At 43.6% G+C, this 15,747-nt stretch overlaps 1 protein-coding gene across 2 annotated transcripts in view; it reads right to left on the reverse strand.

The window, feature by feature from the left end:
- Positions 1-15,747, reverse strand: part of Elp3 (elongator acetyltransferase complex subunit 3) — a 61,832-nt gene that overhangs the window by 16,150 nt on the left and 29,935 nt on the right. For both annotated transcript variants that reach the window (NM_001427748.1, XM_002728290.7), the window contains exons 9-12: positions 14,927-15,053; positions 12,287-12,480; positions 3,476-3,566; positions 1,553-1,618 (exon numbers count right to left, since the gene is read on the reverse strand). In NM_001427748.1, coding sequence (NP_001414677.1) covers positions 1,553-1,618; positions 3,476-3,566; positions 12,287-12,480; positions 14,927-15,053 — 478 coding nt within the window. The remainder of the gene's footprint in view (positions 1-1,552; positions 1,619-3,475; positions 3,567-12,286; positions 12,481-14,926; positions 15,054-15,747) is intronic.

The raw sequence follows: 15,747 nt of genomic DNA on the forward strand, positions 1-15,747 counted from the left end.
TGTCCCACCAACTGTCTCTAAGATAAAACTACAGATTGAATCACACATGGCTTTTAGAACTCCTTCCCCCACTTTGCCTTCAAACTGTCAAATAGTTAATGGTTTCCTTGTCTAGTTCTTCTACCAAAACCTCCTTTGTGTGTGTGAGTGAGTGAGTGTGTGTGTTCCTCCTCTCCTTTCTCAGTTAGATTTGAAAGTGTAACATTGGGCGGGACTTGTGAAATGGGCCCAGTGGAAGGATAAACATGTTAAGGTCAATTGCTAGAGCCCAGTCACACAGAGGGATGGATGGGAGACTTGAGTGGTAGGAATTTACGGATTCTGACTCTCAGCCTGCTGTGCAGATGAGTCTATGAGTCGTATGGAAGAGGTGGACATTCAGAATTCTACATATTTAGAAAGGCTGTGTACTGGATGGTTTTACATGTCAACTTGACACAAGCTGAAGTTATCACAGAGAAAGGAGCCTCAATTGAGAAAACGCCTCCTTGAGACCCAGCTGTAAGGCATTTTCTTAATTAGTGATCAAGGGGGGAGGAACCAACCCATTGTGGGTTGGTGGTCTTGGGATCTATAAGAAAGCAAGCTGAGTAAGCCAGGGGAAGCAAGCCAGTAAGCAGTATTCCTCCATGACCCCTGCATCAGCTCCTGCCTCCAAGTTCCTGCCCTGTGTGAGTTCCTGTCCTGACTTCCTTTGGTGATGAACAGCAATGTGGAAGTGTAAGCTGAATAAACCCTTTCCTCCCCAACCTGCTTCTTAGTCATGATGTTTGTGCAGGAAAAGAAACCCTGACTAAGACAGGCTGTAACAGGCATACCCTGTGTATGGGTATATTATACTCAAAGCAAAATAAACCACCCCTCAGCTTGATATCTGGTATATAATTAGCTTAAAAATGTGCCAAAATGGGGTTGGGGATTTAGCTCAGTGGTAGAGCGCTTGCCTAGGAAGCGCAAGGCCCTGGGTTTGGTCCCCAGCTTCGAAAAAAAGATCCAAAAAAAAAAAAAAAAAAAGTGCCAAAATGATTAACTGTGTCAGATCTACTTTTTTTTCCTTGAAAGGCCCTTTAACAACAAACAGTTCATGCTAAGAACAGAAACACTGTTGTAGATAGAGTGCCCTTTCCAGTCTTTCTCACACAGGATTCCCCAGAATTGTGCTCCATGGCCTCAGGGCACTGTGCTCAGGGGTAGTTAGGACAAGGACTTGCAGGCTACATAGAAGAGCAGCAAGGCTGTCCACAGTCATAAGCAGCTACTTACACTTGAATGCATTCAAATCAAATGACTGGAACTCTTGAGTCCCTACAGTGTCCTCAGAGTCAGTGCAGACTGACTGGGGTAAAGTAGAGCAGTTTCACCTCAGAACATTTCCCACACTGCATAGCTGGTGAAAACATGAGGCCCAGCCTTGGTTTTCCTAACCTGGTTCTTCCATAACCCAGTGACACTCATGGCTCACTTTCCTGACTCCCTACTTTCTGCCCTGAGGGGTACTTTCTCACTCAGGGGTAAGCAGGTCCAAGCTCGGGTGGATTTAAAGGAGACTGACCTGGTACGGCCGCACTCTGTGATGAATTTCTTGGATTCCAACCTCCCTGGTTCTCACATCTCGGCACTGCCAAAAAAATCAAAGTAGTGACTCATTCACTGTTCATTTACAACAAATCCTGGGCTCAAAATCAAGTCTGACCATAACTTACACTGAAACAGAAAAATGAAAACTTTAAAACGCCATCTTTATGAACTTCCATGATGGGGATTTGTGAAGGGGTACAGTTTCCCTTTCAAAATAAATTTAGAATTCATGTAATTTTGGGAAATAAACAACATCAAGTTAGAAAGTTAGAGAATAGTTTTACCCAAGAGATTTAACTGTGAAACACAACTCCAGAACATGACTGAAAATACAGTCCCAAGATATAATCACAGGAAGAGTAAAGACAAGTCCTTATGTTTTAAAAATCTATATGACATTACTATTTTTAGTGTTATATCATTTTAAGTATGTTGAACGACGCATATCAAAGATATTTCCTTTCAAAGAAAGGCACTGTGGAGGAAAGAAGGAAGGGAAGACATAAACGGAACCTTAAAACCATAAAAGACTCAAGATGACAGAAGGTCAACTCCAGCTGCAATGGTTCTTGGGCGTCCCTGCCTGTGCACAGCTGCTGGAGACAGTGTCAACACAGCGCAGGGTCAGGATCTTAGCAGCACGGGCTCCCACTCCTCAGCCCAGTGTGTACCCCATACAGCCTGACACCGCCACTGGGGAATCCCTGCATTATCCAATGAGATGCCGTCCTCCAGCATAGTTCTCCACTACAGACTAAACCGTAAATGTATTTTCAGGATTCTAACACTTTCTACCAGCAAGACAGGATTATGCTAAAAAACATGTATCATGCAAGAAATTTCACGAACAATGAAGAGTTCATCATTCAGTTTTGCAAAAACAAAGTTATTTCTGTGTTTCAGGAAACTCACCCAACAAGATATTCTGTGATGTGGCTTCAGGTTTCTACGTTTATCTGCTAAGAGCAGATGCATCTTCTAGCCCAGTTCTATCTATATAGGAGACTACATGTGTGTGGCTACAGGTCACCTGCCTCTCAGTACCTCAACAGGTACCTGCTGCTGCTTCCTCTTTGTTCTTTCCTGGAGCACAGTTTTTTTAAGGCAGAGATGATATCTACTTACTTTCTGGTAAGGACTCTGCCTATGGGACTTGGCTCTTTGTATTGATTTCTGGGCCACTTAAAGAAGTGGCCAATAGACAGGGAGGCTGCCGGGAACCAGGTCTGCTAGACCCCTAGAAGCAGGTCCTTAGGAGGCCAGAATGGAGGCCAGCTGGAGAGTGGAGATCAGAGCAGGCACACAGTCTTGTGTGGTGCTGTTACTCAGCCTCATGTACTCACTTATTTCTAAGCATTATCTATTATATTTAATTATTATATTATTTGTGTTGAATAATCAAGTCTTTCAATAATATTCAAAAATTTTATTTTGGACAATGTTCTAAAATGTTTCCCTCCACGATAATTTGAGTAAGTGAAAGTAAGTCATGGGTCCATGCTTGAAAATGCAGCCAACAGATCCCCTGCCCTCTCCTGATTGACTGCACTGGTTTCTGAGGGAAGAGTCTAATCCCTGGTGCCCTGGCCAGACACTGCTTCCAGCTCATCTCTTCAGAAGTCCCAAGGAGTTTCTAGAATACTTCATTTCAGACTTACCGCCAGAAACTGTGAAATTAATAGCTTCCTTCATTCTATTAGGGTTAAGAGAGAAAAGTTGCTTAGTAAATATAAAACAACAAACAGATTATAGAAGTCAGAAGACAAAGGGACAAGGGGACAGCGGCAGTGTTTGTCACTACTCATGCAGCTTTTGCAAGCTGCCCAGAACACCTCTAACATACTTTCTGAGCCAGCTGGTACCCGTATATCTGGCTGGGAGCCACATTTACTCATACCTGTATCCCAAGATCTTTCATTCTTGCAAATGCCAGCTCTCGAAGGTTGCCATGGTCTACTCCTGAGCTGACGAGGGGCATTGGAATGTCTCTGTAGAGAAAAACATCAGCTGTGTTGAAATGTAAACTCTTCTCCAGAGCAGTGTGGCAGTGAGATTTTGAAGATGAAAAACAACGAGAAACCACAAAGCTACAGAGCAGAAGGCAGAGGCTGAGCACGCTAGGGATGAGAGGAGGTGAGGTTGGGAGCACCCCTGTACCCCAGATTCCCATCTGTAAAGCTCACTTCTACCCACCTCTGGGGAGTTGTGAAGCACATATAATGGAAATCAGTGCAGAGAACAAAGCACAGAATCTGCCCAAATGCTGGGAGCCACTGGGAAAAACTTGGGGCTCATGAGACACTGTACTAAATGAAACAAGAACTGAAAGAAATAAACCTCAACTCAGTGGAGAGAAAAACCAATTGTGAGTCAGAAACCACTTTGCAAACACTTTCCCTTCCACACAGTAGCTGAAAGTCACCAACAAGGAAGGTCAAAAGCCTAGTTTGACTGCTTCCACAGTCCTACCCGTCTCCCCAAAGAAGGCGCTCTGCCGTAGAAGAGCCCCTTGCCTAAGAACGAGGAAACGAGACTTATTGTCTGCACTGGCATAGCGCAGAGTGCCCGACATGAAGGAAATGCCCGTCAGAAGCTGAAGTCAGGGGCTGTACTGTACTCGCTCCAGAAGGCTGATCAGTGAGCACAAAGAACATTTCACAAGTCTACCAGGCACTGGAACCCAGTCGTTTCCATGGTGATACTATAACGAGAGGCACACTAGGAGGCTTAAAGTGAGAGTGACCTAAGAAATTTGTTCCACCTTGTGACTATGTTTTGATGTGTTAGCATACATGGCTTAGAGTTTTTAGTACAATGATTCCTAACTTTCAAATTTTAGTCTTTTAAAAATCAATATATGCATCAAAGTTAATAACACAATGGTTATTAAAGTAAAATTATTTAGCAAGGAATATATACATTGCTTAATCTTTCTGCTTCTATAAGCCAAATATAAGTCTTCTAAGTGCCCCTTTTAAATGTTGAACTATTTTATAGTAATCTGATAGTAATATATGATTATCTTCATGAACATACTAAATATTTTAGAACTTAAAATATATTTCCAAACACAGTTATACATGGTCTGAAATTAAGCTGTGATGATCAGTGGAGGCCATACTTAACGCCTGACAAATACACTTCGTGTTTTAATTCATGGGAGTCCTATAAGGTTGCTCTGAACAGCGAACTAAACAAAGCTAGAGTACTCGCTCCTAGGAAAATCAGGGCTAAGCTTCAACTGGTCAGGTTGTAACCTCGCTTTGTCTGTGTTTGTGTTAAAATAACTATATGATAATTTACCAGGAGGCTGCTCTGTAATTGGTGGGACCTATAACAAAGAACATATAGCCTCTTACAAAATTATTAAGAACTTCAAGATATGACAGCTGGGTAGCAAGACAGGAGCTAGGCCTGAGAGACCACACAGGCTGTATGTTCTCATAGGTGCTCTGATTATCAGAGAGGCCCTGGCCACGCAGGACCTTACAAGGATGCTACCAGTTCATAAATGTCCTAAGTTTATTTCTGTCACTATAAAAATGAAACACGGCTTCAATGGTCTTTGGTAGTGGCATGCCTGGAGCATGGCAGATGGAGGCTCTTGGTCATTAAAGAACAGAAAATGTGGCAACTGCAACTCTCAGAGATAGTCTCCTTCACTGCGTCTGAGGGACACATGTCTGCACGGGCTAGGCATTTCTACCACAGATCTACTGTACGATGGACCTCAACTCCCCACTCAGACAGGTTAGAACTCTCTGGATGTTCAGAACCTGGGCCAGGCCGCTAGGAGGTTGACCTTGCTGCCTCATGGTGGCAGAAGTTAAGATTCCTTTTAGGTTTCTCTAAGTCATTTAGTCTAGACTCTTTCCTGGTATGAAGAGAGATTATACATGCAAATATTGGCTCAATGGGTACTATTTCAAGATTAGAGGTACTAATATTTACAATTTGCTCATCAAAAACCTTTCCAAGCTGTTTAGAGTCGTTTCTGTCTGAAGTTTCTCATGCGTCAGAAGCATGCTTTGGTTGCAAATTGGTATTCCTAGTCTGACGCCTCACAGTGATTTAATATCACATCAAGGCAGACAGCTGTCAAATGGCCCAAGGGCAGCAGCGCTCTAATGTGGAGCCCATCATGGCCTGGACAGAATTTTACATTTAATCACTGACTACACTCCTCAGGGGTAGAATAGAGAACCTTCCAGCAGGATGTGCCTCATAAAAACACCCAGGAAGATGTTTCTGACTCAATAGTCAGAAGGCTAAGAAGTATACAATAGTTTAGAAGCAGGGAGGGGCAGGATGGAGGAAATAACCAATGGAAACATCAAGTAATCTCCTAGAAAGACAAAAGCAGAAGGAAAGACCAGAAAATGGTGCTTTCACTTGGATTATCTCCTCTAACCTGGACCCTCAGAGGCCAAAACAGTGTCTAAGCCTTTTCACCATGCGTAGAGAGTATGTCAGGGGAGGCTTTTCTTCATCACTAGGGCTCCCTCCCATCAGCCCTACCCACAACCTCCACATTAGAGTGAGGTGCTTAAGATATGCCTGGGCCAGCAGTAGTCTTCTGACCTGCAGAACTGGCCTAAAACTTTAAGACAATCCCTGAGTGAAATACCATTTTGTCTTGGCCGCCAAGTACTGTTAAACACCTAGCCTTCCCTCTGTACCTTTATACATTTAAAAAATATTTAGTTTATTTTAAATTATGTATACAGGTGTATTTCTGTGTATCTCTGAGTACAGGTGCCCATGGAGGCCAAATAGGGCGTTGGGTTCCCTGGAATTGGAGTGCTGGCTCATAGGTGACTGGGTGCTGGCGTCAGAACTCTGGTCCCCTACAACAGCAGCGCTTTTGCTTAGTGGCTGAGCCATCTCTTCGGCACATCCTCTGGATCTCTATAATAAGGTTTACATCACTCATTTACATTTTCTTTTCTTTTTTTTTTTTAAAGATTTATTTATTTATTATATATAAGTACACTGTAGCTGTCTTCAGATACACCAGAAGAGGGCATTGGAACTCTTTACAGATGGTTGTGAGCCACCATGTGGTTGCTGGGAATTGAACTCATAACCTCTGGAAGAGCAGTCGGGTGCTCTTAACCGCTGAGCCATCTCTCCAGCCCCTCATTTACATTTTCATTTAAAGTTTTATCATTCAGCTCTTGATACAAGTTCTTGAGGTTCAGACATGGCAAATTCTACCTCAATCTGAGTATAAATTTTAATACCCCTCAAAATGTAATTTCAGGGTTCTAAACACCCTCGATGCCACTTCATACCTGGAACAATGCTGCCCAAATGTTCTGGTACTGAGTGTCCCACTCTGGCTGGAACTATCAGTTCCCTAGTTTCCTGTCTGCCCAGGTAAGAGGATTCAAAATGAGTTAATGGTTATGAATTCCCTTTGAGGGGTTATCTCCAAAAGAAGCACCATTTTGTAATCCGGGCCCCATGATTTGCAAATTTGATACAAACAAGTCACATGAGACTACGTAAGTGATGATCAGGTAGAAGGCAGGAACAATCTCCACTAATGGGAAATGCAAATCATACCCTCGCACGGAGTCAGTGACAGCATCGACGTTATAGAGGATGTGATAAAATTAGCCACAATTTACATGAACTGCCACCATCTCTTTAGAAAGCCTTGTTAATTTATCCACAGGCCCTGCGTATCCCATCACATTCATAGCTCTTTCTTCAAAAGGAACTTAAAACATTAAAATAATGATAAAAGAAACACAGATCCACTCATTGCCATAGGTCACTCTTTGCACAGATTGTACTATGATAGAAGTGGAAATTTCAATATAGATAGATTTTAGCTAGAGACTAGGATAATAAAGGGGGCTGGGCATGGTAGATACCCACTTAATCATAGCCCTTGAGAAGCAGAGGCAGGGGGATCTCTGTGAGTTCTAGGGCAGCCAGGGTTATATAGAGACCCTGTCTTTAAAAAAAAAGGTGGTGGGAGTGGGGAGGGGTGGGGATGAAAAGGGACCTGAGTGGTGGTTAATCTCAACTGTCAACCTGAGGAGGTCTAGACTCGAAGCCCTGGGAGACAGGTCTGGGAATGCCTGTGTGAGATGATCTTCATTAGGTAAGTTGAGGCTGTGAGACTCTCCCGCCGTAAGTGGCACCATTCCCTGTGGAGGCCCTGGACTATAGGAAAAGGAGAAAGTGAGCTGAGCATAAGCCTTTGTCCCTTTCTGCTTGCCACCCCAAACTTCTGCAGCTATGATTTCCTGGTCATGACAGACTATAGCCTGGAACTGAGAAGCTCAAATCACCTTTTCCTTTAAGTCTCCCTCCAACCCCTGCCCCTTTCAGGGCATTTTATCAAAATGACAGAAAAGACAATCTGGAAGCAACCTAAATGTCTGCTTAACGATGAGACCGATCACTGTGTAAGATAAATAGAAATGAAGCTGTTATGCTGCCTGTAAAGTGTAAGGTAAGTGCTGGGGAGTCACTGCTGAACACTTTGGTTACAGAATAACGGCAAGGAGCAAAGGGTGTGCTCAGCGTGTAGCTCTAAAAATGATCCTACTCAGTTTTGGTATCTAAAATATTTTAATTATGTTTAACTTTCAATAAGCATATATAAATAGGTCCCAGCGTGAGGTTCTGATATAGCAATACCATAGAAGGTTTACCATATTACTTAGCAATCTATCCTCCATAATATCAATTCTTTGTGACAAGAACACTCAAAATCCTTTCTTATCATCACTGCTTTTTGGAGAATAGTAGGGCTAGAACTAGACGCAGGTCCCCACTTGCTGGGCAAGGGCTATAGGTTTCACCTCACCTCCTTGACGTATATGACTCCACTACATCGCAGAGAAGCCACCCCACTCCTTACTGGCATTGGTTTTAACTGATGAACAAAGGCCCTGTGAACCACTGCTGTGTAGGTCAGTCTGTATAGTGCCACGTGCTAATGAGACAGTGTACATCTGGTTCTTCATTAAACACTGTCATGCTTACCAGCTCTGTAAAGATGAATTCCCACCAAACAAGGGCATTTTGTAAACAGTGCTTGTTAACACACACTTAAGACATTTTAAGTAAGTTCTAAAACATTATCATTTTTCTGTGGACAGAGTACTGTGTGGCTAGATATGAAGGGATCCTCGCTGTGACTAAAGCATATCATTACATGGTTGCAGAGCAATGTAAACACAAACCAGCACCCACAACCTTACAAAGTACCTCAGTAGTGTACAAGTGGAGGCTAAATTTCTAGTGATTATTGTGGACAAATGGTAACTTATATTAAGTTTGAGTCATTTTAAATCAGTATATAACTCCCTCAGTACCTGGGAGAGGCTAGTTCCAGAATTACCTGCAGGTACCACAAAGTGCTTGTTTCCATGAAGATAATGATATATATATATATATATATATATATATATATATATATATATATATATATATATATATATATATTTGTGTGTGTGTGTGTGTGTGTGTGTGTGTGTGTGTGTGTGTATGTGTGTATATATGTGTGTGTGTGTGTATATATATGTGTGTGTGTGTGTGTGTGTATGCTTTAAATCATCTTCAGATGGCCCATGGTCCCTGGTGTAAGGTAAATGTTGGGGAGTCACTGCTATATACTTCAGTTACAGAATAGGGAGCAAAGGGTGTGCTCAGCGTGTAGCTTCCACCTGGGACGTTTTTATCTGGGCTTGGTTGAGGCCACGAATGTAGAACTCAGAGATATAGAAAGCCCAATGTACATAGAAGATCTGGAAACAGAGACGGGCACAAACCAAACAGTTGGATGGTGAGAGACTTGGTGGTGGAGGGCCTGATGACTTGAGTTGGAATCCTGGAAAGGGAACTGACTCCTGAAAGCTGTCCTCTGACCTCCACCTGTTCACACAGAAGTATATGTGTGTAGAAAGCATGCGTGCGCACGCACGCACACGCACACACAGACACACACACACACACACACACACTCTCTAAAAAAGCAAGTAGCAAAATATAAAAAATACAAATTTCAACGCATATAATCACACTAACATTTCAGTAATATCTAACTAAAAACAAAAATATCTTGAAGAAATCCAATATTTACCCATATTTACCCAAACCATGGTAAGCTATACAATCCAAAACCTCTATTAATAAAAACTTGTATAATTATAGTTATATTTTAAAACCAGATAAGTAAAAAATAATTTTTAAAGAAAAATGGAAAGCATCATAGAAAACACAGTTTTTGAGTTAAACTTCTCAAAAGATTATCTTCAAAGTCAGGCAAGGCATCAGCCTCAAAGCATAGAAACCTGACCCCACAAGGCAAGACTCTGTTTGGACCCTTGCTCTCTTCAAACAGCTGTCCTTGGACTCACCAGGGCATCATAACTCTACTGCTTCTGAAGACCTAGGCATCCCGTGTGTGGGACACAGAAGGCAGTCTTCAAAGCCTGCTGCCTGCACATTCCATGCCCCTCTCCCTCAGATGGGGGTTGCTGTCACCCCTCAGTCCTTACTGTCTTATTGGTGCAGGCAGGATAATGGCCCACAACACTACTCCCTAAGGCCCCTGACCTGAAGCTTGCAAGTGTCTCTGCTGCCTCTCACTCACTGTCTATAGGAATAAGAAAGCAGAGGCTTCTTCCTCATGAGCTCCTTTACATTAGAAGACCATGGTTCCTGGGGGTGGGCCTGGCCTCTTCTGGGATTGGGTAGTCCAAGTCAGACACACACAGCCTTGGTCTCTGCTAATGCTCTTGTTCTTTCTTCCTTTCTCTTGTACTAATTCACACTTTGGGAAACAATCTCTAAGCCACAGAAAAAAGTTTGGGTAACTACGGTTCTTGACCCACTGGAAGGTAAAAAGTGAGTAAGATATGGCAGGACTCAGGACACTTAGAGTGTCCAAATGAGCAGATTTTATCATGATCATAGAACTGCCACCCAACAAACACTCGGATGTTGCTCTTTGAGCCCAACTGAGTTGCACCAGTGTCTTAACAAAGTCTTTCAAGCAAAAGGACCTGGTTTCTAATCTTCTATTTAGCTGTCACGTTTCTTTGAATGACAAGGTGCTAGTTGTTTTCTAGAATGTGCATCTACTTGGGGTTGCCTAGTGTTGGCTCATGATTAAACTTAGTTACAGATGTTGGGTAGAAAACACAGAGGTAACCCTGTGGTGTTAGTCAGTCCCAACGGGTGGCCACAACCCATTTCATCAGCTTCTGACAATAGTCACTCCAGCTCGCCCAGGCTTCTTCTGCACTGCATAACTTTCCTGCGTTGTAGTAACTAGATTGTGGAGAAAGCTTCAACTCCATCTAGTCAGTTCTAGATCTTGGTAGGTAAGCAGTCAGTAGGTAACTATATTCTTTCCGGTCCCAGCTGACAATGAAGCAGTGTGCCACACCACTGCTCCTACAGAAGAACCCTCAGGGTTAGCTTCCCATGAGCCTCTCTTGGCCACAGTTTTTGTCAACCATCAGTCAGTAAGTGCCTTGTATTCCGTGATTCTATTTAAAGACACCTTATTTAATATATATAATTGATTCACCCTGAACTCACGGCCAACAGTTCTCTCTTGGGCCTTCTCAATAAAGGCTTCCGACCACATGCTACCCCCTCCATAAGCTACTTCACAGCCTTCCAGCACTGAGGAGCAATAGACAGCACTTAAGCACTGTGTCTGGAGGTCATTTTAAAGAGCCAATTCCTAACCAGCTCACAAAAATCTGAAAAATGCAGCATTAAGTAGAGTGCAAAGAGAACACTTGTTTACAGCGTGAGGGCTGAAAGAGGCGGAGAGGCACTGTTTTGACCTCAGCTAAGAGTGTATGCATGAGTGACCCAAAGTGTTCACCATTCTGAGAATGATTTATGGCAAATGTACTGCCAGGATAGATTTTAAGTCACAGTATTTTCTAGTAGGTAAATTTGCAAATATAGAAGCAGCATGTAATAAAGACGGCTGATATGCTTCTGAGGCATACAAATTACTGACCTAACTACGAGTAGCAACATGGACGGCAGGATTCCTGCTTTATTCATTTGCTTATAATGTGTTAACATACATATATTCGTGCATACATTCATACATACATACATGCACACACACACACATGCCTACCTGTCTGTAGTGTATGTGTATACTTGTGCATGCATGTGTGTGCATGCACGTGGAGGGCAGAGAACAACCTCTAGTGTGGTTCTTCTCTGTGGTACCACCTCTTTTTGAGACAGAGACTCTCCCTGGTCTGGACCTCATCAAGTAGGCTAGGTTAGCTGGTCACTGAGCCCCAGGGCTTGCCTGTTTCTCTCCCCAGTGCTGGGATGACAAGCATATGTGACCACACTGGGCTTTCTTTATCCAGGTTTTAAGGCTCACAGTCAGGCCTCATGCTCACACTGTACTGATCGACCATCTCCCCAGCCCGTTAGTACGTATATTTTGATGTTCAAATTGTCCTAGATTTTGCCTATGGGACCCTTGAGTTGTTCTTTCTTTCCTGGCTCATGGATAAATGGACGAAGAATGAATATGAGATCCTGGCAAAGAGGCCCGGGCACACTGTCCTTAGCATCCATTTTCCTACACATGGCATCCCGATATTCTACTTTTAATTTAAAAAGAGTTCAAAATATTAGATATCAAACCAGAGTACCCCTTTGAAGTGCTATCTGGGGGACTTAAGCTAACACATACCTCTGCACTCGGTACACACGAGTCCAAGGGGGCACGAGGGCTAGGATCCGAGCCACCAACTCAATCAGATCACTGGGAGAATAGCTCCTGTATCTCCCTGATTTCCACAGCTCATACAGACCAGTTCCACGGATCACCAGGGTAGGGTAGAGCTTCAAACCATCAGGACGAAAAGCAGGGTTCTCAAAAAATTCCTACAGACAGAGAACCAAAAATTACCACTCATTTAGTTCTGTTCCTACAGGGGACTCCTAAGCCAGCTTCTCTCCACCGGTAGCAGGCCTGGAGCGGTCTGTTCCTTCCGTCAAGAAGTGTGTATGGGGACAAGGTGACACTGTTCAGTAGCCCCAGCCTATCCTGTGCTGTGCAGCTCTGTCCAGCCCTGTCTGCACCTGCCAGACTCACATTTAGAATGGCTACCCTACTTCCTTCCAGACTACAACATCTTTTAATAATAGACACAATTGTTTAAAAACTTCAGAAAAACTGTGGGTGAAAACGCCACTTAAATAATAAGTCCCATCAAATCTTATAACGTAAACAAAGGGACAACAAACAAACAAATCCTTACAATGTTTACAATAGGGCCCTTTACAGAGAAAGCTTGCTGGTCTCAGGATGTCACCACTTCCTTGGGCCAACTGGCACCACTTTTGACATGGGCTACACAATCCCATTTGTTGTCTGGACACTGAGGGATTCACCTAGCTCACCTCTTCTGGTACAGACCTTGCCTATCTTACACTCCCAAGGCTGCTTCTTTATTTGGAAGGCAGCAGGGAGACACAAGGAGATGTCCTTTCTAGGACTTTGCATGGTGCCGACTCTAATCTTGATTTGTGTACCACTGTCCTGGTCAGAGGTGGGCTCACCAAGTGCTGTCCTTCCCACCCCTGCACCCCTATGAGGATCTAGCCAGCCAGCAGTGCTCTACCTCAGGAAATTCTAAGTAATGCTTTAAAATCTCTGGCTACATTATTCTCACAAACTTTCCATTGTTTAACTTGCTTTTCAAACAAATGTAACTGTAGGTTTTAGATTTCATTGACTGTCACCTTCTTGAACGCTGTATTCTTGTTGCACTATGTGGTCTGAAAGACATTCTTTTGTAATTGTATGATTTCCTTTGTAACATTTATAGAGTTATTAGGTCTTTAATAAATATTCTAGGCACCCACAAAGATCATGTAGGCAAGCTCTTCTCTGCGTGGCTGAATCTACACTGAATACACGATGTCAGGAAAGTTCTGGTTTCAGGAGACACAGGGGCTGATACACGCCTTTTGTAAGGATGAAGCTAGGCTGAACCTGGTCCTGGACCCATGATTAAACATGGAGAATTAAAACATGGGTTTGTCTCCTTTTCCTCTAAAATCAGGAGGCAAACAGGACATTTTCAAAGCAGTATAAATTTAAAAGAATAAAGAACAAGAAAGGAGATGTGGGGGTGTGGCATGGCAACAACGACTGGAAAACAGAAAACAGATGCAGACTGGCACCCAGCGTTGAGAGGGAAAAAAGACCACCAGACCACACTCTCCTAAAGCTCATACACCACAAGGCCCAGGAACCAGGCAAAGCATTACAGATATGGAGTAACAATGGACACGGGATCCAGGTCTGCATGAGTAGGAACACACCTTTACTCCCTGGCTGGCTTTTCTCTGTGACATGGGACTATAGAATTCTGGCCACCAAGGTTGAGACCAGGAAAAGCCAGCCTCCCAATTGGTGGGCCCTGTGCCTAATCTAGGCCACCTGCCACCATGTGGAGATACCTGTTATACTATAAATACTTGGTACAATACTAAGTTAAAAAGCTGCATCAACCACACTAGAACGTGAATGTGCCTGCACTACATGTGCAAACACAGCCTCCGTTCCTCAAAGCCTAAGTGTGGTGGTTTGAACATGCTTGGCCCAGGGAGCGGCACTATTCGGAGGTATATACTTGTTGGAGAAGGTGTGTCACTCTGGGGGTGGGCTTTGAGACCCTTCTCCTAGCTGCCTGGAAGAGTTTTTCCCAGTTTGCCTTTGGAACAAGATGTAGAACTCTCAGCTCCACCAGCACCATGCCTGCCCGGACACTGCCATGTTTCCAGCCTTGATAATAATGGACTGAACCTGTAAGCCAGGCCTAATTAAATGTTGTCCTTTATAAGAGTTGCCTTGGTCATAGTGTCTGATCACAGCAAAGGAAACCCTAACTAAGACACTAAGCATTTCCTAATTTTAAATTTATTTATTTGTATACATGTTTGCCCACATGTATGCCCAGTGCCCAGCAAGGCCAAAAGGTGGTGCATCCCCTGGAGCTAGAGTAGTGGATGGCTATGAGCTGCCATGTGGGTGCTGGCAGCAGAACCCAGGCCCTTGGGAAGAGCAGCTACTGCTCTTAAACACTGAGCTACCTCTCCAGCCCCAAGCCTAAGAATTTTAAAGCCTGAAAAGAATGAATTAAAATATAGTTTTTATCTGACAATGGGGAGGTGGGTGACTACTCTTTACTGTGTTTCAAGTATTTTGAAACAAGGCTTTACAGCTTTAAGAATGGAAAACACAAGAGTGAACACACAGGAGCAGGGAGGTGGGGGAAGTGTGCAGAGGTGCTGGGGTCCAAAGGCTCAAGGCTGTACTTACTATAAACTGCTCAATGTCTCTCTCTAGTCCCACATTCGGCAGGTCAGGCATCATGTGCGCCACCACTTTGAACCCAGAATCTTTGGCCAGGTGGAATGATTCACATACTGCCTTCACGGTGTGGCCCCTGAGGGAGAAAATGCATTACCTGTTAGACACATAAATGGACAATCAACCTAACAAATGGGAGGAAGACGAGGAAGAAGAGGGACACAACCTCTGAGACCAAGACTACCTGGCTAGGAACAGAAGTCACTTTCACACAGCTCTGGGAAGGCCTGGAGGAAAACCATAGCTTTGAAGACACTGTTCAGAAATCTCTTATGAACCTGCTCAAAGGCCTGGAAGTAACAAGGCACTGTGTACACATACGACAGGGCTCAGCACCATCAGTAAACTCAGCTGATTGCTGTAGAACCTGTTAGACAGGACCATGCAGAAGCCAGGCATGCTGAGATCTACTGATAGTCTGAGCACTTGGGAGGTGGAGGCAGGAAGATTAAGAATTAAAGATCCTCCTTGGTCCTTACCAGGTCTGGGGCTAAACTGGGCAGTAACACGATGACAATGACAACAACAACGACAACAACAGCAGCAGCAGCAACAACAGAAGATCATGAAGGAGCTCTGATGTGAGTGTCACTTCTTTTAGAACTATGAAATACTGGTAGAGAAGGAAGAAACTACAACAGAAAGCAGATGTAACTAGTGTGACAAAGGGGCCGTCAGAAAAAGGTTGGCAGATTTGATCAAGTTTCCTAACATACACTGTCCTGCCACATCTGAGCAGAAAGCAGGCCTTGATAACTGGAGCAACTAAA

This window comes from Rattus norvegicus, chromosome 15 (assembly GCF_036323735.1).
Source record: "Rattus norvegicus strain BN/NHsdMcwi chromosome 15, GRCr8, whole genome shotgun sequence".
Classification (NCBI taxonomy): domain Eukaryota; kingdom Metazoa; phylum Chordata; class Mammalia; order Rodentia; family Muridae; genus Rattus; species Rattus norvegicus.